This window comes from Haemorhous mexicanus, chromosome W (assembly GCF_027477595.1).
Source record: "Haemorhous mexicanus isolate bHaeMex1 chromosome W, bHaeMex1.pri, whole genome shotgun sequence".
NCBI lineage: Eukaryota > Metazoa > Chordata > Aves > Passeriformes > Fringillidae > Haemorhous > Haemorhous mexicanus.
The window spans coordinates 90565-115937 of record NC_082380.1 but is presented as its reverse complement, the minus strand read 5'-3'; the positions used below and the strand labels follow the sequence as shown (position 1 = coordinate 115937).

Sequence of the window (25373 nt, the reverse complement as noted above, 5' to 3'; positions counted from 1 at the left end):
CCAGTCACATCTCTCAACCTAAGACATTATTCACCACTTATTTTAATACCATGTGCATCATACCCAAATTAATAAGCTCCACACAATGAAACCTTACACACAGTTCTGACTTAAGACTAGGTTTCCCTGTGGTACACAATGGGTTTCTCCATCTTTCTGCGTTACCCACCAAGTGTAACCAGGTCCTCGAGCAAAAACAATCCCACAAATGGGTCTGCCTTTGCCTGAGGTGGGATTAATCCAAACAGTCTTTCCTAAAATACCTTTCATGTGTACAACAGGGACTTCATCTCCATCCACTGTGTGCAAGGGTTCAGACTGGGCAGGACCAGCTTGATTGATAGACCCGTGGGTGTTGACCATCCAGGTGGCTTTTGCTAAGTTCATTTCCCAAATGCTAAAGATTCCCTCGCCAGGTGCCTTCAGGGTAGTCTTAAGTAGTCCGTTGCACCGTTCAACTTTCCTGGCAGCTGGTGCATGATAAGGAATATGATATATGCATTCAATACCATGTTCTCTGGCCCAGGTGTTTATAAGGCTGTTCTTGAAATGGGTCCTGTTGTCTGACTCAATTCTCTCAGGGGTGCCATCTCTCCAATGGATTTGCTTTTCCAAGTCCAAGATGGTGGTTCCAGGCAGTAGCGTGAGGCACAGGGTAGGTCTCCAGCCATCCAGTGGTGGCTTCCACCATGGTCAGCACATAGCGCTTGCCTTGGCGGGTTTGAGGCAGTGTGATGTATTCAATCTGCCAGCCCTCCCCATACTTGTACTTGGACCACCGCCCACCATACCACAGGGGCTTCACCTGTTTGGCCTGCTTGATCTCAGCACACGTCTCACAGTCATGGGTAGCCTGAGAAATACTGTCCATGGTTAGATCCACTCCTCGGTCTTGTGCCCACTTATAGGTGGCATCTCTACCCTGATGACCTGAGGCATCATGGGCCCATCGAGCTAGGAACAACTCTCCCTTGTGATGCCAATCTAAATCTATCTGTGATACCTCTATCTTTGCAGCCTGGTCTACCTGCTGATTGTTTCGGTGCTCCTCATTAGCCTGAGTCTCGGGGACATGGGCATCTACATGATGGACTTTCACAGATAGCTTTTCTACCCAAGTGGCAATGTCTTTCCACTCATCAGCAGCCCAGATTGGCTTTTCTCTATGCTGCCAGTTGGCCTTTTTCCACCTTTGCAGCCAGCCCCACAGAGCGTTAGCTACCATCCATGAATCAGTATAAAGGTATAGCTTTGGCCACTTCTCTCTTTCAGCAATGTCCAGGGCCAGTAGAACGGCCTTGAGTTCAGCAAATTGGCTTGATCCACCTTCTCCTTCAGTAGCTTCTGCGATCTGTCATGTGGGGCTCCATACGGCTGCTTTCCACTTTCTTTTTATCTCTACGATGTGACAGGAACCGTCAGTGAAAAGACCGTATCATGTTTCTTCTGCTGGTATTTGGTTGTACGGTCGAGCTTCTTCAGCCTGTGTTACCTGTTCCTGCTTCTCTTCATCAGTGAGACCAAAGTTTTCACCTTCCGGCCAGTTTGTAATTATCTCCAAAATCCCAGGGCAATTCGGGTTTCCAATTCAGGCGTGCTGTGTGATGAGGACAATCCATTTGCTCCATGGGGCATCAGTGGCATGGTGGGTAGAGGGAACCTTTCCTTTAATCATCCACCCCAGCACAGGTAGTCGGGGTGCCAGGAGGAGTTGTGTATCTGTGCCAATGACCTCTGAGGCAGCTTGAACTCCTTCATAGGCGGCCAAGATTTCCTTCTCTGTGAGAGTGTAGTTGTCTTTGGACCCTAGTGGTTGGCCTCGAGTCTCCCCAGGCACCTTCTGACAAAGGCTTCGGGACAAGCCATTGTTCCCGGCTGCAGAGTAGAGCACATTCTTCACCTCTGGTCCTGTCCTGACTGGGCCAAGGGCTACCACATGAGCAACTTCCTGCTTGATCTGGGCAAAAGCTTGTTGCTGCTCAGGGCCCCAGCGGAACTCGTTCTTTTTGCAGGTAACCAGGTAGAGGGGGCTCGCAATCTGGCTGTACTCAGGAATATGCATTCTCCAAAAACCTATGGTGCCTAGGAAAGCTTGTGTTTCCTTCTTGCTGGTTGGTGGAGACATCGCGGTGATCTTATTGATGACCTCAGTGGGAATCTGACCCTGTCCATCTTGCCACTTCACTCCCAGGAAGTGGATCTTTCAGGCAGGTCCCTTGACTTTGCTCTTCTTGATGGCGAAGCTGGCTTCTAGCACAATCTGGATGATCCTCTGTCCTTTCTTAAACACTTCTGCTGCCATATTCCCCCACACAATGATATCATCAATGTACTGCTACTGTTCTGGAGCTTCACCCTTTTCCAGTGCAGCCTGGATCAGTCCATGGCAGATGGTGGGACTGCACTTCCACCCCTGGGGCAGTTGGTTCCGGGTGTACTGCACGCCCCCTAGGTGAAAGCAAACTGAGGCGTGCATTTTGTTGCCAGAGGAGTGGAAAAAAACATGTTAGCAATGTCAATAGTGGCGTACCTCTTTGCTGCCTTGGACTCCAGCTAATCCTGGAGTTCTAGCATGTCCGGCACAGCAGCGCTCAGCAGTGGTGTCACTTCATTCAAGGCACGAGAGTCCACAGTCAAACTCCATTCTCTGTCAGACTTGTGCACAGGCTAAATGGGACTGTTGAAGGGTGAATGGGCCTTACTGACCACACCTTGGCTCTCCAGCTCACAGATCATTTTGTGGATGGGGATCACGGCATCCCCATTCATCCGATACTGCTGGTGGTGCACCGTCGAGGTGGCTATTGGTACTCGTTGCTCTTCCACCCTCAGGAGTCCTACTGCAGATGGGTTTTCTGATAGTCCAGGCAAGGTGTTTATATGCTTAATGTCCTCTGCCTCTAGAGAAGCTATTCCAAAAGCCCACCTGAGTCTCTTTGGGTCTTTGTAATAGCCGTTCCAGAGGAAGTCTATGCCTAGAATACATGGCTCCTCTGGGCCAGTAACAATAGGATGTTTCTGCCACTCATTCACAGTCAGGCTCAGCTTCCAACAGGGTAAGTTGTTGTGATCCCCCCATCACCCCAGCAATGGAAACAGGTTCTGCCCCCACATGTCATGATGGTATCAGGGTACACTGCCCACCAGTATCAACTAACACTTCAAATTTTTATAGCAGGGCCCCTCTAGCCCTGGTTATCATTTCTTTCCTGGGCATACATACTAGAGGTTCCTTCAAGGGGATCCAACAGATCATCCTCCCTTCTGTAATACCCAGCAGCTCGGTTGTGAGAGGATGAAGCTACCTTCACTTTAGTGAAACTCCCTCAGCTAGTGTTTCCCTCCTTTAGTTCATGCACCTGTGCTGCCAGGACAGAAGTGGGTTTCCCATCCCACCTTCCCATGTCTTCCCCATGGTCGTGCAAAAAGAACCACAGGTCAGCTCGTGGGGTGAACCCTCTCTCACTGGGGGACGTTGGGCTCTGACTTTGGGGCCTGTGACTTGCATTGGTGCCATATGGGAACTTTTCCTCCTCACCTTCTCCCTCATCTCCTCTTGGAGGATCTTAATTACAGCAGACATGAGCCTGTATGGGGCCATTGATGATATTCTCATAAATTCTAAGCTTGTGTGTGACAGAACCCACTGTTTCTCAGTTGTTATTGGCATTAATCATTGCAATGAAGGTGGTGTATTGAGATGGCCCTAGATTTGCCAGACTCCACAACATTTGCCCTGGGCACCTGACCTTGTTGGGGTCATTATCATGCTGTCCATCCCTCCCAAAGAGTACCTTCAATACTGCCACTTCTCTCAGCTGTTGGATCCCTTCCTCAAGGGTTTTCCAGCGCATTCTTTGGTGGTGCTCCTGCATTCTCTCCCCGTGGACAAACCTCTCTCTGACAAATTAAAAGCTGCTCCCAGACAGAAAGGGGCCCTGGCTCCCTTAAAAATACCTGAGTCATACCTGATTCCTGGGTCAAGGGTCCCAAATTCCTTGCCTCACCACCATCCAGTTGCACACCTGTATCCATAAGGTCCCAGACCCAAAGTAACCAGGTTGTATAGGCTTCACACCCCTGTCATACAATGTCTTTCTGCAGATTATAGAGACTTTTGTATGTCAGGGACTGCGTGATGATCTCAACCATTGGCTCCCCTGCAGGTTGTGAAGGCCCTCCTTTCTTATCATTATTATCTGGGTGCTCTGATTTCATCTTAGACTTCCTTGTTTCCACAGGGGCGACTGCTGCTGGCTGTGACTGCCCTTTCAGTTCAGCTGGAACCTGGATGGTTGTAATGTCTATGGGTTCTACTGGTGCACTATTAGACTCTCACTCTTCGAGGCAGGGGGAGGGTTTCTCTACAGTTGGGGAAATATACTCCTTCAGCATCTGTCTCATCCTGTGTATCTCTTTCACCAGAACCCCCATCCAATCCGGGTGGTTCATTTCTGAGGTGGGCTGTGGAACAACATCCCTAGTCCCAAGGGTAGTGTCAGGGTCTGTAGCAGCATTCCTATTCTCTGGGGTAGGTATCAGGGTGGTTATCCAAGTCAATCTTCCCTTATCTCTTAATGATAAATGGAACAGGCTTAACAGGCATATCAGCAACACCAACCACTGTATGATATCATTAGCATTTAGAGAGGATTTGAACCCTTCAAAAACTGGTGGGATAGATCCAAAGAGCTGGTTGAAGGGTTGGGAGAAAATTTCTCCTGGTGTCATTTCCTCACAGTAGGTACCATTCTTAAAGTAACTGAAAAACACAGTTAGTGTGTGATAGCTCTGAACCCATGATCCTGCCTTCCAGAGGAAGTTAAAGATCCATGAATTCTTCACCTTATTAACCTATAAAGCAAACTGGATAATAGCCACAGTAGCCTTAGTTATAGGACCCATGCTTAGGTAAGGGCCTGCAAATGGGAGAAATACAGCCACGACCACATGCCACCCGAACCAGGGTAAGCTAGACCACATGGTGACACCTAATGAGGTTTCTATATCCAGCACACAAAAATTAGGTTACTCAAGAACTGTTATTCCTTTTCTCACCCTTTTTCTCTCGATGCCCTTGTGCCTCACGTTGGCCACCAAAATCCATCTTGGTTTGAAAAGACAGGTGTCTGTTAAGGAAGGCAGGAGCCTCCCTCAAAATGAAAAATGTAAACCCCCTCCCTCTGAATTATTATAAATTTGAAATTAAGGGCCTCTCGGGCAAAGATATACGAGTAGGAATAACAGTTCTTTATTAGGAAAAAAAAAGAGAAAAGAAAAATGCAGTAATACTAAACACTGACAGTCAGAACACGACCTGACACCCTGTTGGTCGGGGTGTTGGTAGCAGTCTGATTAAATGGTGGCTGCAGTCCTCCTGGAGTGACAAATGTGGTTCTGTTGAAGCAGTGATCCTGTAGAAGGCTGTAGTTTTCCTCTGAAGGTCCAGTGGCGGTGTAGATGGGCCTGGTCTTCATCTGGGAATCCAGTGGAGAAGAAAGCTGCTCCTCTGGGAATCCAGTGTGAAAAGGCTGCTTGTGGTGTTGCAATTCTCAGACTATATCCAGGTAGGAATGCTGTGTTGTGGTGTTGAGGGTCCCCAGGACAAGGTGAGAGATGAGAATTGACTCCAAGTTCTAAGAAGGCTGATTTATTATTTTATGATATTGTATTAAAAGAAAATTATATACTAAAACTATAGTAAAGAAAGATTAAGGAGACATCAGAAGGCTAGAAAAGAATGGTAACAAAAACCCATGACAGACTCAGAGAGTCTGACACAGCTGGCTGTGACTGGCCATTAATTAAAAACAATTCACATGCTAGGTAAACAATTCTCCAAATCACATTCCAGAGGAGCAAAACATGGAGAAGCTGAAGCTTCCCAGCTTCCCAGGAGAAGAAATCCTGGTGAAGGGATTTTTCATAAAATATCCAGGTAGGGATTCTTGGCTCCTCCCTCTGGGCAGAGCACCTCACAATGGGATGATGTCATTTTATTAGTCATGCAGAGAGACTCAATAGCCCATTAACAGAAGATATCTCACCAGAGGGAGAATTTGTCATGGAAGAGATAAAGAAAACTGCCCCACTTGGTTTTAACAGGTGGCCCAATTAACAGAAGATAACTGCCTCACTTCTAACAGATGGCAATAGGATACACACCCCCAGCCACATCTTGTAACTTAAGACAGTCTCAATGCTCTCTTGGGGTTTCCCCAGTTCAGGACACCATCACCAACCACTTCCTATAGATCCCCTGCTCTGCTGCAAAATGCACCTGCACCCGAGCTGCTTGCCTTGAGTTTCTTAAAAAATATAAAAGCAAACCTATTCATACAGTGAACATTATCACACATTAGGCCCCAAAACCTGTTACTGACTATTTTAGTCACACTGCAAGTTTTATGGCAATTAATTGTGATGATAAAATGTGATTACTTCTGAGGGGGTCTAGAGTTGCAACTTAGTGGTATTATGAGTTAGGATTCCCTTGCCCCTACAGAAGAAAATATTTTCAACAGAAATAAGAAGTCATCTACTACCTCAATATGGCTGAAAGTCAAGAGACTCTGGATGCTTACAGGGTTTTTCCCAAGACTTCCCCTTTCTTATTTTCAGACAGTGAAAGTATCTCAGGGCACTGGTCAACAACCGTAAGAGATGCACGCATTTGCAGTGTGAAGGTTTTTTTATACAGTTGAAGTGTATTAGAAATCAACTTAAAATGTACATAAACATTTTTTCAGAATATCTGCATGTCAAAGATTATAACTGCTACCAGTTTGTCTGCTTATCTATCTGGAAACATACACTCACACAACAGAGAGCTACAAGAGCTGTCACTCTTCACAGTGAGAATATTGCTAGGAACTACACTGTAAAACCAAGTGTTTGTCATTTTCACTGTTTCTACTAATTTTACTCAAATAAATGGAAAATCCATACAATTATGAATAGAAAAAATGGGTAACCTGCATCATTTTCAGCACACATAGACTTCACACTGGGAAGGAATGCTGAGATGTGATGCACATTATGAAGAAATTATGTAGTACTCAGTCAAAATTCATGCAATGATGAGAAGAGAAAAAATTGGGGAAAAAGACAAAATATGTTACAACCTAGAAACAGCATAGGCGCACTGAAAATAGGTATTTTCCAGGATTTGTTGAGAAACAAAGTGTACTGGTTTTGGTTGGGGTACAGTTAATTTTCTTCCCAGTGGCTGGTATGGGGCTATGCTTTGGATTTGTGCTGAACACAGGGTTGATAATATAGAGGTGTTTTTGTTATTGCTGAGCTTACACAGAGTCAAGGCATTTTCTGCTCCTTGTACGGCCATGCTGGGGAGGAGGCTGGGGGTGTGTGGGAGGTTGGGAAGAGACAGTTGGGACAGGTGACTCAAACTGACCCAAGGGATATTCCAGACCATGAGACATAATGCTCAGTATATAAGATGGGGGAAGAAGGAGAAGGGGGAAGATTTTTGGAGTGATGGCATTTGTCTTCACAAGTCACCATTACACATGATGGAGCCCTGATTTCCTGGAGATGGCCGAACACCTGCTTGCCCATGGGAAGGGGTGAACAAATTCCTTAGTTTGCTTTGCTTGACTGTGTGGCTTTTGCTTTCCCTATTAAATTGTCTTTATCTCAACCCACAAGTTTTCTCACTTTTACTCTTCTGATTGTCTCCCCAGTCCCACTGGTGGGAAAGGGAGTGAGCAGCTACATAGGACTTGGTTGTGAGCTGGGGTTAAACCACAACACAATCACAACAAAATTCCATTTAAATATTCAAGCATATTAAATCAAAGATGTCATTACATGAAAGCTCAACAACCTCTAAAGATTCAATGACATTTATAGATAGACATAAGCCTCTCAAAACTTAGTTTGTGATATAATGTCTATTATCAGCAACTAAGTGTAACACAATGCTGTAACCAATTATATTATTAGGATTATGTTTTTTTACAAAAGTTTTTCATTTAAGGCCATTTTAAACTGCTATTGGCATTAAGACATCTTATAGGCTAACAGAGAGAAAGCTATATCAAAGCACTCACCAAACTGACTAAGGACTGAAGCCTGGGTAATGGGCGGTTTTTGATCCCAGGATGATGTGGTAGTGGTAGTAGAACTATTATTGTTTTGTTGAGAGGTAAACTGACCCAAACCTGGAGATTTCAATTGGTTCAAGATTTGGGATCCAGTAGAGTTTGTCAGTTTAGGAGACCCACGTTCTCGAAAGCCAGGACAAAGAACTGCAGACTACCAAGAGACAAAAAAAAAAAAAAAAAAAAAAACAAAAAAAAAAAAAAAAGAAGAAGGGGGAAAGAGAAATTGAAAAGAATTTGAACATAACCGTAGGGTCAATGCCTACAACTGCTATTTGGCAGCAACCAAAACCTCTTCAGTCCTAGATTACTAATAAATCACAGAATTGTTAGAGTCAGAAGGGACCTCTGGAGATCATCCAGTCCAACTCCCTGCCAGGGCAGGGTCATTCAGATCAGGTGACACAGAAGCAGGTCCAGGTAGGTTTTGAACGTCTTCAGAGAGGGAGACTCTACAGCCTCCCTGTGCAGCTGTTGTAGTGCTTTGCCACCCTCAATGTAAAGAAGTTCTTCCTCATGTTGAGGTGTCACTTCTTGTGCTTTAGTTTATGACCAATAAAAAAATCAGCAGCATATGACCAGACCCTCTCTGGTTATCACTGATATAAATTCATCACTGACTATGACAATACTGATGTACTTTAATCCATGCATCTTAAAATAGCATGCATTTACTAATAGTTGCATTTATTCTGTGAAAATCAGTTTAAGTTCCCAATTTCAAGCCCTCACAATTGACTCAGAAATAATCAGGTTTCCACAAAAAGCAGTCAGATATGTGTTTGCAAATAACACAGTTTTCTGGCATAGAACTCTTCACTATAAACAATTGATTTCATCCTAAATCAGCATGCAGTAAATACATCTGCTCTCTACTCAAAAATTAATACAAGTACTTCATGTGAACTGAAAAACAACTACTTAGCAAAACCAGAAAAAAAAGTAAACTTTATTTTGTGTGTGTGAATGGAAGGAATGAAATTAAGAATTCCTTCAACATTTGCAACCTGAATTTTATAAATACTGAACCATCTCATTAAATGGCCAGTACTGGAAAAGTTACTTAACCTGAAATATTTACTCATTAGGAATATTTAGAAAGCATAAGGTATTTTTACCAGACTTTGAGGAGAATAAGAGTTTACAGCACTGGAGCTGCCAGTTCCTGATGCCATCTGGGTGCTGTGCTGAGAATTTGTGAAAACCAGGGCTTGGCCAAAGGTTTGTTGCTGGGGAGCCTCAAATGAGTTGCCTTCTGTCTCTTGGGTAAGGGTCACAGGCTTTTCGGGCTTTTGAAGCAGTGTTACCAAATCAATGCTGTAAGACAAAGCAAAGTTTGGCTAGAATAAACACGATGATTAGACTGTGCTGAAACTGAAGAAAGCACTAATACTAAAGCTGCCATACCAGCAACAGAATTATTCTGCTAGCTGAAACTTACCACTACAGCTGGAATATAAATTCTTTGCTCTCATTTAAATCATTATCAAATGTATATCATCATGTATCACATAAATAACCTATATGATTAATATAACTAAGTAACTGGAGACAAGTCATAAAAGATACATTGTGTTTAAGCTGATCCCTCCAGTCAACTCTTTATATATATTGATAATTCACATTCTCTGTATATCACAGAGCAAGGGATCAAAGTTCTACCTCTGTATGGGGTAGGTATACAGACAGTAAAGAATTAAGTCACATGCAGCAATTGAGTATGTGATGGTATTGATAGTATAGGGATAAAATATTTCTAAAATCATGGAATATTCAGAGGAGTTAGAAAAGAAGGATAGGTCTGGTAGGCCCTGGGAAAATGTTAAGGTAATCCCTTGGAAAATGTTAAGGTAGTCCCTGGGAAAACGTTAGGCTGCACCTGTATAATCATTTAATGACTATGATAAATAATATGATTGTTAAATGTGATGATTGTTTGGTAATTAGATATAATTATTGTTTAATCGTAACAAGAATCACGAGAAACGATGTTGGGGGGGTTTGGTGGAAAGTACAAAATCCATGCTTGGATGAAATCAATGTATACAATAGAAAAATATAAGTTTAATAATTAATATGTAGTTATATAACGATAAGGGTATAAAAACATGTTAATCCCGAACCCATGTTGGAGTCAGATTTGGGTCTGTACCCCTGACACCCAGAGCTCGTCAATAAAAGCACGTGCATATAATCATTCCGTGATTATGTTTTCCTGAACACTAACAGTATGGAAGTCACAAGAAGCAGTGGAAATAAAAGCTACATTTCTCAGATAGTAGACACATATCCAAAATTACTTTACCATACATACCTGAGCAGGATGAGAAATGTGAATTTTCTTACATTTAAAATGGCCTACTAGCACCTACACATGTTTAACACAGGTTTATCCAAGGAAAAGCAAAGCATTCAGACAATAAAATAAATCTACTCAAAAAATTCTGACTTAAGTTTATCCTAAATATACCACAGGCTTGGGCTGAAGAGCTGCTTCCAGAACTTTGATTAGCATAGATTTTTTTAATGTCCAAGCCTTTCTTATGGCAAGTAAAAAACCAAACAAACAGCCGAAACAAAAAAACACAAACCACAAAACAATACACCAGAACTAGGGCTGATGCACTAAAATATTTTCTAACATAAATTGAGGGACATCCACTGGAAGAATATTTGCATTAAAACAACAAACATGTGAACATATCACAGAATAGTTAGGTTTCAAAGGGACCTGTGGAGATCATCTAGTCCAACCCTCCTGCCATATCACCTTTAAGAAGGAAAGGAATGGAATATACACTGTAAGCCAACTGACACCATCCCTCCTCCAGGTCACGCCCATATTATAATGAAAATTTTGCCGCAGTCTGAAGTATAGCAGTACAGCTGTATCAGGATGTTTGGGACCATTAGGCAATCTAGTTTTCAGATCTCTTGCTATCCAACTACAGAAGTCTTCATCATACAACCTTAACCTGCTCTGTGAGGCTAATGCAGGCAGCTGATTCCACATAATTGGCCAGGCATTTTGTCAAGACAAAGACAAGCAAAGGCAGCAACTGCCATATTTGCCATTCTCTAACTGAACTCTATATCATCAGTTAAGGCAAGTAATAGTGATGGCAAGAAGGTGATTTTCCTGGTAAGCAACACAAGCTTTTCTGTCAACATATTTGTCAGAGCACTATATTCTGAACACTTTCTACATCTACAGGGGCAGAGTTTTCATTTTCTGGACAGCAAAGCCAGAGCTTCCCTTTCAACAACAGCAGCACAGTTTTCTTACCAGCTATTTTTGTTCCTGCCAGTAAGCAGTCTTTGTGCAGAAGTCAGTATTATGTTCATGGATTTTCTAAGTTTGGCTCCACTTCTGTAGTCAATGTTAGGTAACACAGGAACCCACAAAAGCAAGACTCACAATTTTGAAACTAGCTTGACCAATCTCTGGCCAAGGCTGCCCTGTGTTTTAGTCAATGTTTTATATGTGCAAGCTAGCATTGCTTCAACAAGCAGAAAGATTTTAAGGTATAGGCAAACTATGGAAGAAGATCTTACCTTTGCCTAGGAGTCACATGATTCTCAGCTGGAACAGAGGAAGCAGTGAAGACTTTTGTTTCAGAAAGCTGAAAAAAGTGTGTAGGGGGGAAGAGTTATTTTAATCATGCACATGCTCACACCAGTACTGTGACATCTTCAAAAATTCCATCTTGGTCACGCACTTTTAAAATTAAAGTCAAACTATCATTACAACCAGTTATTCTGCAGCTCTGCTTAAAAAGACAAAAACATGTAGTCGAACTTCAGCAAAGTCTTCTCCACAGAATCAAATACCAATTTAATGAAAGTGTTAGGAAATTTCATCTACTGAACGGTATACTAATGTATATAAACATAGATCAGTTTGGGAAATAGTTTAACTGAAAACTATACCAGTTGAAAGTAATTAATGCGACAGCTGGTATATCATCAGTGTGCAGACATAATTTAGGACTCCATAGAGCAGCTCTGATAAATCTCGTTGCAGAAGTCTAACGCATTGTACTGTTCCCACTCATTTCATGTATCTCTGTTTTACATTTCAGCTCACATCATCAGTGGAAGCAGGTTTGCACTCAGGTATGTACAGTGAACTAGCATTCATGGTTCCTTCTTGGCACTTCTAAGAGTGGCAAAACCATCTTAAACAGATTGCTCTGCAAGCACGAGTTTGAAAACAATAAAGGGAGAACTGTGCAATTGCTTATACTAGTATAACAAGTCAAACCATCCACAGCAGAAAACTACTGCTTCCACCATGCTGTTCCAATAGATACTTGCACAGGTAGTCGGGGAGGGGGAGCTGGTTGGTTGGCATTTGGGGGGAAAGGGGGTGATTTTGGTTTGTAGGGAGGTTGATTGTTTCTTGTTTGGAATTTTTTTAATAGCTTTTCTTTTTAGAAAAATAGTAGTTAAACAACTACAACTTCTATGGCTAATTCATTTCTATTGACAGGAATACTTACAAACCAGAATAAGTGTTACGCCAGTGCAGGTTTGGTTTAACAAGGCAGAGATATGAAGAGATATGACTGTATAATGGTTATATTTTAATTTAAATTTGCACAAAATCACCCTTAACTACTTTGGTGTAGCTGTGTATTTAGATTAAAGAATAACTGACCTATTCAAACACGCACGAAGAATCCCTTTAGAACGTGACATTTGATTGTAGCTCTTCCAGGAAATTATGCATTTTTAATTGCTAGCAGCCCAGTTTAAAGGACATCACAGATATGAGGCAATTTCATCTGCCATCCCACAGGCAGTTTTACTGAAAGCACGTATGTCCCTGTACATGGTCATGTGGGATTCTTCTATGAAACATTTAAATTAAGTAGGATGCAGAAGGTCTGACTGGGAGCAAATCACTTAGTACTTAGAGGCAAAGTTCAAATGTTTCATGTGCTCTCCCCTAGCTGTGTCATGAAAAAAATTAGTACCACCACAATTCCTCCCTTAATTTCCTTCCCTTCCTGCTAAAACAACATATTTTAATACCATCTTTCTGGAATACAACTCTGTCCTGAGCATAATGCTGCCAGCCTGCAACTCTATGTACTGACCAAAACAAAGAAGATTCAGCTCAAGCATATTTCCAATTTAAAAGGCTGTTTCTCTATCGCTCAGCTCTTTCCCCACCACACATGTTATTTTATAACAGTGTACAGTACTTTCTGTGGTGTTATGAGACTCCTGCATTATATGGCACAAGGAGGTCAGCTAATGGCACAAGAAGCAGCTTATGGTTTGCAATTTCTTAGTTAAATAGCAAATTCTTTGTAATGTCGAAAGTTTCTCATGCTCACAATACCCAGGATAAGACGAACCATGGCCAAAACACTGATGAATCCTGAAAACTAAGCAAATCAAGGAGCCTGAGGATGTTTGTGATAATGCAAAAGCATGCTTGACGTAAAAGAGGAAATGTTCTTTTTAAGTGAACCAGCATGCAAAATAGACATCTCCAGCCACCAGCTTGGCTACATTGAAGTTTACACTACACCCTGCAGCAAACTCACTGCCACAAGCTCCAAACACCTAATCCAAAAGTCTGCTGGGATTACAGCATTTGTCCAAACACATATTTTGTGCAGCAGCAGCTGAAAAGCTTTATTACACAGATGTATTTAGTATTTCTTAGAAGTAATATCAGTTCCTAACAAAGTTATTTACACTCACTGTACACTACACTCACAAATCTTTCACTGAGGCTCTGGCATTTTCCCAGGACTGAATGAACAGTTAAGAACCATTCACAAGCAGCGGCCCCACAAGGGTATTTCCTCCATCTGCAGTGAAATGTCTGTGCTTTTAATCTCCTGTTTCTATTATAAAAATCATTCTCCAATCACCAGACATAGAATATATTTAACAACTAAGCTACCAGGTCCTATGGACAGTTGATAAGTGAGGACCACAAGAAAATCTACTCTGGCATGCTCATAAAAACTCAACAGCAACAAATCAGAAATAACAAAACCTTATTAGTGTTTTGATGTGATGTACTGAAGTTAAAGAAATTAAAACAAGTTCTTGTGCTGCTTCCTGGTAAAGGAAACACTCCCACTATTTTTTTTAAAGTGTTGCTATTGTTTCAAATAAAAATGAAAACTAACAATATTATATACAAAATGTTTGCTTTCAACCACTTTCCAGCAATTAGTATGTATTCTATTTCTTCCCTTCTGTAGTTAAACCTAATTTTATTCAGCCAGAAGAACATAATCACAATTTTAAGAGAAAAATCCAGAGCCATCTACAGTACCTCAATATTTGTCTAGTCCTTCATTGTCCATACAACCTCAAATTTTCACTGCAAGGAGTTTCGTCTATTTAATAGCATACGGACAACATACTATACTTGTGGCAGCAGATCTCTGACCACAGAGAGCAATGCACAACTTTCCCAGGCATTGTCCTGGGGAAGGCTGTGAGAAGATCAGAGAAAATAATCATAAACAATTCTTATCTTCACTTGCTGCACCTGTTGTTATGAACATGTGGAATGTGTTATGGAGATTTGTTTACCAAAGGGTGGTTTCTTAATTGGCCAATGGTGATGGTGTTTAGATTGAAGGACCAATTGGGTCCACCTGTATCGTGACTATCTGTAAGGGCAATGGGTTTCTTAATTAGTATAGTATAATAAAGTGATAGATCAGCCTTCTGAGAATCATGGAGTCAATGCTAATTATTACCTGGCTGGGGGCCTGCAATAACATATACTTGCTCAATACTCATTACTAAAGATAATAACCAGTCCTGTCTAGTAATTGAATCACAGAAATCAAATTGTTTTTAGGTCAAACAACATGAAATTTCACTCACCTTCACCTAACTTGTACTTGACTAGGGAGCACCACATTTAAACAAAAATATTTTTTAAAAAAATGCCTGGTCTTTACCTGCAGACAGCAAATACATCAGCTTCCTTGGTTGTTTCAATCATTAGTCATGCTGCTGGAATTGTTTATAATACATTTTAATGCATGGATCCATTTTCCAGCCACAGGTTCACATTATGCCATTTTCTGCTAGACTAAAACAAGAACCCATTATATGCTAATAAAGTAACCTTTTCAGATTGAGTAAACTAAAAATCTCACTCTCAAGCACCAATACTATCAGTAAATATTTTCAGCTATTTTCCACATGTTTTGTTTTGTAAAAGCAATGAATAATTGGATGCAGTATTTCGGAATCAAGTTCAGGAGAGTTCACATACTGAAATATAAATCAAGAATAATTAAGAGACAGGGAAGAGTGCCTAAAGACAAAAAGACTACAATAGGGTTTTTTTGCCACAGCAACACCTCTTTAGGAGATCATGCTGAGCTGTTCCTTTTTCATCATCTGCTACAATGCTGAAAATTTTTCAGTTGCTGCTTTCCCGACACCAGCCCTTTGTTCTGAAGGTGTGCCTTTATTCCTATAAAACAAATGGGCACTTGGCTATATTAAAGTATTTTTCTTTGAGAACAGGTCAAGTCTAGCAGCGCCTCAGATTTCTGTATGACTGGCTTACTTTTAATGGCCATTCAAAAATTTTTTTTTAATTCTCACAAATTTTATTCAACAGTGATCTTATTACTTCCAAATCATTGATAAAGACACTAGATAGCATCTGGCCTGGGACTGGATTACTTTGTAGCCCTCCTAGAAATGCCTTCCTGCAAAAGATTTATTGGCTAAAATTTTCATGGCAGATTTCAATCCACCTAATGTGTTTCATGATAGCATGTAATTATATTTAGAACAAAAAATGTAGATCAAATCTCTTACAAGGACATACTCTGTCTTTGCAGTTAATTTGAAATTTACTTAAAGACAAATATCAGGTTTATTTGAAGTGGACCTATTTTCATACAACTACAGTGAATGCATTCTTATGCTTCTTTTTTTTTTTTTTTTTCCAAATAATTCCATTTTATTTTTTCCCCAGGAATGTTTTGGGCTAATTTGCCTGCAGCTCATTTCATTCACTCTTTCTGAACACCAGCACATGAATAACTTTCTCCTAGGTTACAGGGATTTTTCCAGAACACCAAAATGAATAAAAATTAACAACAGGCTAGAAATTTCATTTGCTGTTCCTTTAAGATTCATGCACAAATTACTTGAGTTTGATAGTGTCCTGGGGTGACTTTATGATGCTTGTATCCCAAATTTTCTGTTCTGTTTATGCTGGATATTAAGTTCTGCACCTTTAAGACTAGTTCTGAGAGCGAAGGGGTAGAGAAGAAGCGTGGAGATTGTTTAGAGAAACTGGACTTGCTCCCCTGCATTTTTTCTCCTTCTCACAGACTGTGTTGTCTGCAGCACAGAGAGGGAGAGAGCTCTCCTTTGCTTTTAGTTAGTTTTTCTTTTGCTAGCTGAGACAGAGAAGTTCTCCGGACTGTGGTTTTCCTTTTTCTTGGAACTTTTCAAACCTGCTCTAGACTGAAAACCCAGAAGAACATCGGGAGCTCACACCTGTGGCCCACCAGGGCCCAGGACACTGCATTCCAGCACCAGAGGGACTGATAGACTGAGCGAACTGAGCTACACCTCACAAAAAGGACTTTCTGAATTGTTCATCTCTTCAGAACAGCAAGAGGTTTTATTGTTTAATATTCTTCTTCTTTTTTTTTTTTTTTTAATGCTTGTGATTACTTTGCTTGTTAAATAAACAGGTTTTTTTCCACTTTTCTCCAAGTAAATCTTTTCCCAAACCAGTTGTGGGAGGGGCCACTTGAATCTGCTTTCTAGAGGCACCCCTTAGGAGGTTTTCTCCCAAATTTGCCCTAAACCAGGACAGATAGTTAATTACCCATTGCTCAACACCCCTCCTGTATTACAAATGCTGCATTGTACCAGCAAACAGGGGTAAAAACAATGCCATAAATTTTCAGTATCCTTAGCCCTTAGTTTACTTCTAGCATATACTGCAGAAATAGAGGAAAGGTTTAAAGAAGCTGCCAGCTTTTGCTGACAGTAATTGATACAGAAAACCGATGAATTTTAGAACTTCTTTTCATTTTCTTGAAAGACATGTCCCTCTCATTAGGTAAGGATGGAGTTTTCATATCTGTTATTTGAAACATTCACACATTTCTGGGAATAACACTGACATGCCACCCTAGAGGAGGAGGCAAAAGGGATGACTTCCCAGACAATCTCTTCTGAAAATAAACTTGAAATAATGGATGTTCATATAAAGGATAAAAGACTTCTTAAAACCTAAGATTTCCTTTCCATGTTTCTTGCTATCTAATTTGCTTTCTGAACTACTTAAGCTTTAATATAATAGCTGAAAATATGAATCATAAATGTGAATTTCATGCATGATGATCACAAATGCCAAATATATTGCAGACATGAAGACATCTCCTGCCTGTTAAAGAATGAGAACCCAAATTCTTATAAGTACTTTACACAACGCATCATGATGAAACAACAGGAATGAAGCAATTAAGTGCCAACTTCAGCATATTACTAGCTCCTTTTTTAAGATTATGAACATGAAATGGACTAAGTGGAACAATTATTCAGATTTAAAACAAAAAGCAGCAAATGAGGAGTCTAAAGTTGACAGTAAACTTCAGCACTTAATTATATAAAAGTCTTGTGATAATATGGCGTTATAGTTTTGACATGGGAGGAATTTAAGAAGGTGATGTAAAAGCTTTTTTGTGTAACTAACAGTCTATTGAACCACTGAAGAGCTGAACATGCCTCTGTGAAAGACACATGTTAAAGATGAAAAAACCCAGGAACTTCCTCTTTCTTTCCCGGTGGGCAAGAAGGTAACACGCCCTGGGCCCACCAGGTCCCATCATGGCTGGGCCCGGGAAGCCTGCTGGGCCCCGTCCCGGGCTTGGCCAGGCAGGCTCTACTGTGGGGGGCTAGGCCCCTCTCCAGGGGCTCTGGGGGACTGCAAGCCCCGTTCTGACTGGGCTGGGCCCCAGCAGCTGCCAGGCAGGAAGGGGGGGAGGCTGCAGAACCCTGGCCAAAGCAAGGCTGGCCGCAGCTGTTAAGATCTTACCATCAGATCCCCTCCCCCCAGCATGGCTGAGACCAGAGGCAGCCCTACAGCCATGCAGAGTGGCCCTGCAACTAGAATTAAATGCAAAGAAAACCAAAAATCAACCATAAAGCCGATCCTGACATAGCCCCAGCCGCAGCTCCCACCACAAGTTACTGGCAGGTCAAGTGACCATTTGAAGGGCCCAGGTGACATGCTAACTCTTTCAATACTTCAATCCTCCCTCAAGTGAGAGAAAGGAACAGGATGCAAGCATGTAAAAGAACAACATGAAAACATCACAGTCAGTGAAGAAGAAGTCAAGTCCCAGATGGGAGGGATGAGGAGATGCCTTAATTTTAAAACTGAAATCCTCTTATAAGCTATGGAAAAAAGACTCTTTTTCCTATAACACATGAAACTATGGGGAGATGAAGGGTTCAAATTGATATAGAGCAAAAACCTCCATACTAAAATAAGCAGATATTAAAGTAACTATGATCTAATGAGAAGTTTGAACAGAAAAAGGGAGAAGAGTAGTCCTGTACCCCCAGGACAAGATCTCTGTTCCCAGGAATGAAGATGATTTTAGAAATAAATAATGAGAACTTTTACCTTTAACCAGCTCATCTTTGAACCAATACCCCATAAGTCAACATAGCCCATAAACAAGCTATGGGAAGGCTTGTGGAAAATGAGAAGGGGTTCACGATAGCAGATTTCCCCCAGGCGGCTACTATTCGTGACCAAATTGAGAACCACGAAAGAACTATGAGAAGTCTCCATAACATTAACAAGAGGAACTTCTCTCCATAAGTGAACTGAAGAAAAACTATTTTACAAGTAAACTAACTAGAAATTTTAAGTCTTGTTTCTTTATACTATCAGTGGAAAAGAAAAAGTTATAGGAGGAGGAGAAGTGTTAGGAAAAGTTAGTCTTACTTCTTACTATTTTTTTCTTTTAATTACTGTTAATAAAATTTTCTTTATACTCTTTTAAAGTTTTAAGCCTGCTTTCCTTTTCTCCTAATCCTATCTCACAAAAAGAAGTGAGTACATTAGTAATTGACCAACACCAAAACAGACCACACTCTTTAGTACATTAGCCCAGGAAATCTTAAAATTAGAGAAATCTTAAATTAACAAACCAAAACCACTACATACGGCTTTAAATCCTTAAAAAACAGGGGGAAGTATGTAGTTAACACCCACCAGCATTGAGCAGTGCAGAATTATAATTCACAAATAAATAATTTGGGATAAAACTTAAAATTTTATTATCTATGTACTGTCCACCAAGAAAAAATAAATTAATATTTCTTGATGCAATTTTATTCTAAAAAAAGCTTATATAAATATATTTTAAACAGGAATTGCAGCAAAAAACACAATAAGAAATATCACTGCATGCATACAAAGTATTACTTTAAACATTTAGTTTTTGAATACTACACAAAAACTCTGAAAAGATTAAATAATCAATCGGTCTACCTAACAAGGCACACTTACATCTTCATTACAGTCTTCTGAAGTCCATTCTTCTACTGAGTTTTTCCATGCTCCTATTGGAATTAGACGAAGGAAAAAAAAAGAGTTACAAGCTAAAAGCACAATGTCATATTTCAACCATTCTGCTTTATAAGCAATCCTGTTTTCATTATTCATGAAACACAAAGCAAGGAGATAGTGGTTGGAAACATGGGAAGCTCTAGAAAACTGTTTTGCAGATTTACAGTTTTGGGAAGTGGGTTTGTTTATTTTCTCATTTAGTTTCTGATTTCAGGTATTTCTTAGCCACTATGGTACCAGACATAATTTGCATGAACGCGTGTCTCTACCCAGTGATTAAATGCAAACATTGGAAGAACTTCCTCCTATGACAGTGAGATGTTACTCAACCCTCCCATGAAATCTCCCAGTTTCATGCACAAATTCATGCAGAGCTTGAACAAAACATGACCACAACACTTCCTCTACCATTCATAATTCTACTGTCAACATACTAAAATTCAAGATGTAAACTACAGCTCTGGAGGCTCCTTTCCAATGTCTTAACTCTCTCCTAGGAGACAAATAAGCCCAATACTTTCTCCTGAGAGAGCAACTTTCTTTTAAAACATATAATTGATATAATGGCATCAGAAGAGTCAGTAGCTTCCACTGTAGCTGCAAAATGCTTTGTCCCGTAACTTGTCACAGAGTTTTTTGGCAAACACTGGAGAACAGCACACAGCCCACAGCATCCAGCAACAGGAAAACTACAGGAAACAAACCCACAGATGCAAAAACCTGATCCATCACGGTAGTTGTTTCATTGTAGAAGGCAGTCAGGCTAGTCAAACATGACTTCCCTTTAGTGAATCCATGCTGACTGCTCCTGAACACCTTGTCCTCCCATCTCCGTTTGGAAAGACAAGGTGTCTGCTAAGGAAGGCAGGAGCCTCCCCTGAAATGGAGAATGTAAACACCCCCCCCCTCCAAATTGATATAAATTTTAAATTAAGGGGCTCTCAGGCAAAAAATATGAGAACAGGAAATAACAGTTCTTTAATAGGGAAGAAATGAAAAAGATAAAAAAAAACAATGCAGAAAACTAAAACAACACTGAGACAGTCAGAACACAACCTGACACCCTATTGGTCAAGGTGTTGGTAGCAGTACAATTGGAAATGTGGCTGCAGTCCTCCTGGGGTGACAAATGTGGTTCTGTTGGAGCAGGGATCCTGTAAAAATCCAATTGGAATTGTGGCTGCAGTCCTCCTGAAGTGTCAGTTGTAGTTCTGCTGGAGCCTGGATCCTATAGAAAAGGGTGTAATCTTCCTCTGAAGATCCTGTGGAAGAAGAGGCAGCTGTTCCTCTGGGAAATCCAGTGGAGAAGCCATGCTGGTGTTACAGAATCTCAAGATTATATCTGGGTAGAATGCTTGGCTCTTCCCTCTGAGCAGAGCATCTCACAATGGGATGTTATATTTCTTATCAGTCATGCAGCGACATTCAATAGCCTGTTATCAGCAGATGTCTCCCCAGAGGGAGGAGTCGTGGAAGAGATAAGGAAAACTGCCCACTTAACAGAAGAAAACTGCCATACAGATGGCAAATAGAATACAATTTGCTTGAAAATCCAGGACATTATCCACCCCTTATTCTATTTCCATCTGTATCACAATGAAACCTTACACACAGTTCTGACTTAAGACTAGGTTTCCCTGTGGTACACAATGGGTTTCTCCATCTTTCTGCGTTACCCACCAAGTGTAACCAGGTCCTCGAGCAAAAACAATCCCACAAATGGGTCTGCCTTTGCCTGAGGTGGGATTAATCCAAACAGTCTTTCCTAAAATACCTTTCATGTGTACAACAGGGACTTCATCTCCATCCACTGTGTGCAAGGGTTCAGACTGGGCAGGACCAGCTTGATTGATAGACCTGTGGGTGTTGACCATCCAGGTGGCTTTTGCTAAGTTCATTTCCCAAATGCTAAAGATTCCCTCGCCAGGTGCCTTCAGGGTAGTCTTAAGTAGTCCGTTGCACCGTTCAACTTTCCTGGCAGCTGGTGCATGATAAGGAATATGATATATGCATTCAATACCATGTTCTCTGGCCCAGGTGTTTATAAGGCTGTTCTTGAAATGGGTCCTGTTGTCTGACTCAATTCTCTCAGGGGTGCCATCTCTCCAATGGATTTGCTTTTCCAAGTCCAAGATGGTGGTTCCAGGCAGTAGCGTGAGGCACAGGGTAGGTCTCCAGCCATCCAGTGGTGGCTTCCACCATGGTCAGCACATAGCGCTTGCCTTGGCGGGTTTGAGGCAGTGTGATGTATTCAATCTGCCAGCCCTCCCCATACTTGTACTTGGACCACCGCCCACCATACCACAGGGGCTTCACCTGTTTGGCCTGCTTGATCTCAGCACACGTCTCACAGTCATGGGTAGCCTGAGAAATACTGTCCATGGTTAGATCCACTCCTCGGTCTTGTGCCCACTTATAGGTGGCATCTCTACCCTGATGACCTGAGGCATCATGGGCCCATCGAGCTAGGAACAACTCTCCCTTGTGATGCCAATCTAAATCTATCTGTGATACCTCTATCTTTGCAGCCTGGTCTACCTGCTGATTGTTTCGGTGCTCCTCATTAGCCTGAGTCTCGGGGACATGGGCATCTACATGATGGACTTTCACAGATAGCTTTTCTACCCAAGTGGCAATGTCTTTCCACTCATCAGCAGCCCAGATTGGCTTTTCTCTATGCTGCCAGTTGGCCTTTTTCCACCTTTGCAGCCAGCCCCACAGAGCGTTAGCTACCATCCATGAATCAGTATAAAGGTATAGCTTTGGCCACTTCTCTCTTTCAGCAATGTCCAGGGCCAGTAGAACGGCCTTGAGTTCAGCAAATTGGCTTGATCCACCTTCTCCTTCAGTAGCTTCTGCGATCTGTCATGTGGGGCTCCATACGGCTGCTTTCCACTTTCTTTTTATCTCTACGATGTGACAGGAACCGTCAGTGAAAAGACCGTATCATGTTTCTTCTGCTGGTATTTGGTTGTACGGTCGAGCTTCTTCAGCCTGTGTTACCTGTTCCTGCTTCTCTTCATCAGTGAGACCAAAGTTTTCACCTTCCGGCCAGTTTGTAATTATCTCCAAAATCCCAGGGCAATTCGGGTTTCCAATTCAGGCGTGCTGTGTGATGAGGACAATCCATTTGCTCCATGGGGCATCAGTGGCATGGTGGGTAGAGGGAACCTTTCCTTTAAACATCCACCCCAGCACAGGTAGTCGGGGTGCCAGGAGGAGTTGTGTATCTGTGCCAATGACCTCTGAGGCAGCTTGAACTCCTTCATAGGCGGCCAAGATTTCCTTCTCTGTGAGAGTGTAGTTGTCTTTGGACCCTAGTGGTTGGCCTCGAGTCTCCCCAGGCACCTTCTGACAAAGGCTTCGGGACAAGCCATTGTTCCCGGCTGCAGAGTAGAGCACATTCTTCACCTCTGGTCCTGTCCTGACTGGGCCAAGGGCTACCACATGAGCAACTTCCTGCTTGATCTGGGCAAAAGCTTGTTGCTGCTCAGGGCCCCAGCGGAACTCGTTCTTTTTGCAGGTAACCAGGTAGAGGGGGCTCGCAATCTGGCTGTACTCAGGAATATGCATTCTCCAAAAACCTATGGTGCCTAGGAAAGCTTGTGTTTCCTTCTTGCTGGTTGGTGGAGACATCACAGGCACAGTCAATAGCCTTTGTCAGCTGATGTCTCCCTGTAGGGAGGAGTCATTTTGGGAGAGATAAGGAAAACTGCCCCCTTGACAGAAGACAACTGCCATACAGATGGCAAATATAATACAATTTGCTTGACAATCCAGGACACCTCTATATGGGTAGAGATGGCCTCCAGAATGAGGGCTCCATCACCTTTCCAGGGATTGAGGTGAGGCTGACTGGCTGGTAGTTTCCTGGGTCCTCCTTACTCTTTTTAAAGATTGGGGTGACATTTGCTTTCTTCCAGTCCTCAGGCACCTCTCCTGATCTCCACAGCCTTTCAAAGATGATTGTGAGTGGCTTTGCTATGGTGTCTGCCAGCTCTCTCAGCACTCCTGGATGCATCTCATCCGGGTCTGTGGATTTGTGGATGTTAAGTTTGCCTAGGTATTTTCTGACCCAGTCCTCCTTGACCAAATGTGTAGCAGGCACAGGGCCTGCAAGGCCTCCATGGCGGTCAGTAGCCTAAGATAGGAAATGCCTAGACATGATGACTGGACCAAAGAAACCCCTCTACCGCCCTCAGACCCTTTCTTAATCTCTCTGTAGGACTATAGGTCATATTCGCCTCGACCCTTACCATTGCACAATTTCCAAAACTCCTAAACCCTATATAAACACCCTTCTCTGCCCAGCTTGGCAGAAGAGCTGTCACTGAGACCCTTTGCAGAAGATACCAATCACAACCTATCTGTGGAACCTCATACAGCACTTCTCCTCTCTCTCCCATCTGCCAAAGGCACTTAGCAAGCAATGAGCTGAGAATCACTTAAGAGCCAATATCACTTAAGAGCTGAGCTTGCTAAGATTGCCTGCAGCCCTGGAGCCTGCCTGAGGGGCCTGGAAAGGTCGTGCTTAACTGGACTTCTCTGTCTGGGACACCCAGAGCAGCCATTTTCGGGAAGACCCCAAAAACCCTGGAGCTGCCTCATATTGGCGCACCAAACAGCACAAGAACTCTGGAGCAGCATTTCTTCTTGAAATTCTTACTGCCTTAAATCGCCAAGACCTCCTTAAGATAAATTCTCCTTTATAGAAGAAGTTATCTGAAGAAGCATACGACGGCCCTCACTTAGACATCCGGGATGAGATCCTGTGGAGCCGGACAAGGCAGACCACCAACCAGCAGAGTTTTGACCCACATTTGGCTGAAGCAGTGTAAGTTTTAAAACAGCCTTTGTTGCACACATTTACCTTGGGTCCTCTTTGGGGTTTTTTTCTTTTTTTTCTCTTTTTTCTGCTGGTGGGGAATCGGGAAGTATGGGATCAAAACCCAGTAAATTAAAACGATCCCAGAACGAGAGAGATTTACATTTACAAATCCTAGAAATCCTATCTGCTAACAGCTTTTCATTCTCTGAAGGCAATCTCTCAAAAACCAACATGAAAAAATTTATAAAATGGATTCTTTCCCAGTTTCCAGATACTAACACTCTAGATTCTTTTTGGGAGACACTAGGAACAAGAATATATACTCTCCTGTTGCGGTGTGAAGCAATATCCTGCCCCTCAGGTGTGCAAACCTCTTCCTTCCCCTCCCCCTTGCCCCCTTTCTGAAGTAATGTCCATCAAGCTCCACATTCCACCAAGGGTGTCGTGTGATTGGCAGAAGTTCAAAAGATGCTTCTCAGACCTGGGGTCATTGGCCTGTCCAGGTGTCATTGTCCCCTGAGACCCTCCCCCTCCCACCTGGTTGGTGGCTCACCTATCCTTTCCCTCCCCCCTCCCTGTGGGCTTAAAAGACTCTGAAACCATGCAGTCTTTATTCTGTTGGAGTTGTTACCAAGATTCAGAGCTCTGTGACCCTGGAATAAACTCTGGATTTAACCCTCCAGTGGAATCCGCTCTCTTTCTCTTCACTATTGCCTGAACCTTTTCCACTAGAGGTAAACTGAGTTTCTAACATGCCTGGACTTATTCCGAGTGCCTAACTGAAACTTCCAGCCAGCCAAAGGTGTCTCTG

General features: G+C 42.2%; 1 protein-coding gene across 9 annotated transcripts in view; it reads right to left on the bottom strand.

Annotated features, from left to right (window-relative positions):
• Window positions 1-25373, bottom strand: part of LOC132341495 (ubiquitin-associated protein 2-like) — a 183354-nt gene that overhangs the window by 79403 nt on the left and 78578 nt on the right. For all 9 annotated transcript variants that reach the window (XM_059873084.1, XM_059873076.1, XM_059873081.1 and 6 more), the window contains 4 exons: window positions 19675-19727; window positions 11679-11746; window positions 9242-9440; window positions 8073-8277 (listed from right to left, as the gene is read on the bottom strand). In XM_059873084.1, coding sequence (XP_059729067.1) covers window positions 8073-8277; window positions 9242-9440; window positions 11679-11746; window positions 19675-19727 — 525 coding nt within the window. The remainder of the gene's footprint in view (window positions 1-8072; window positions 8278-9241; window positions 9441-11678; window positions 11747-19674; window positions 19728-25373) is intronic.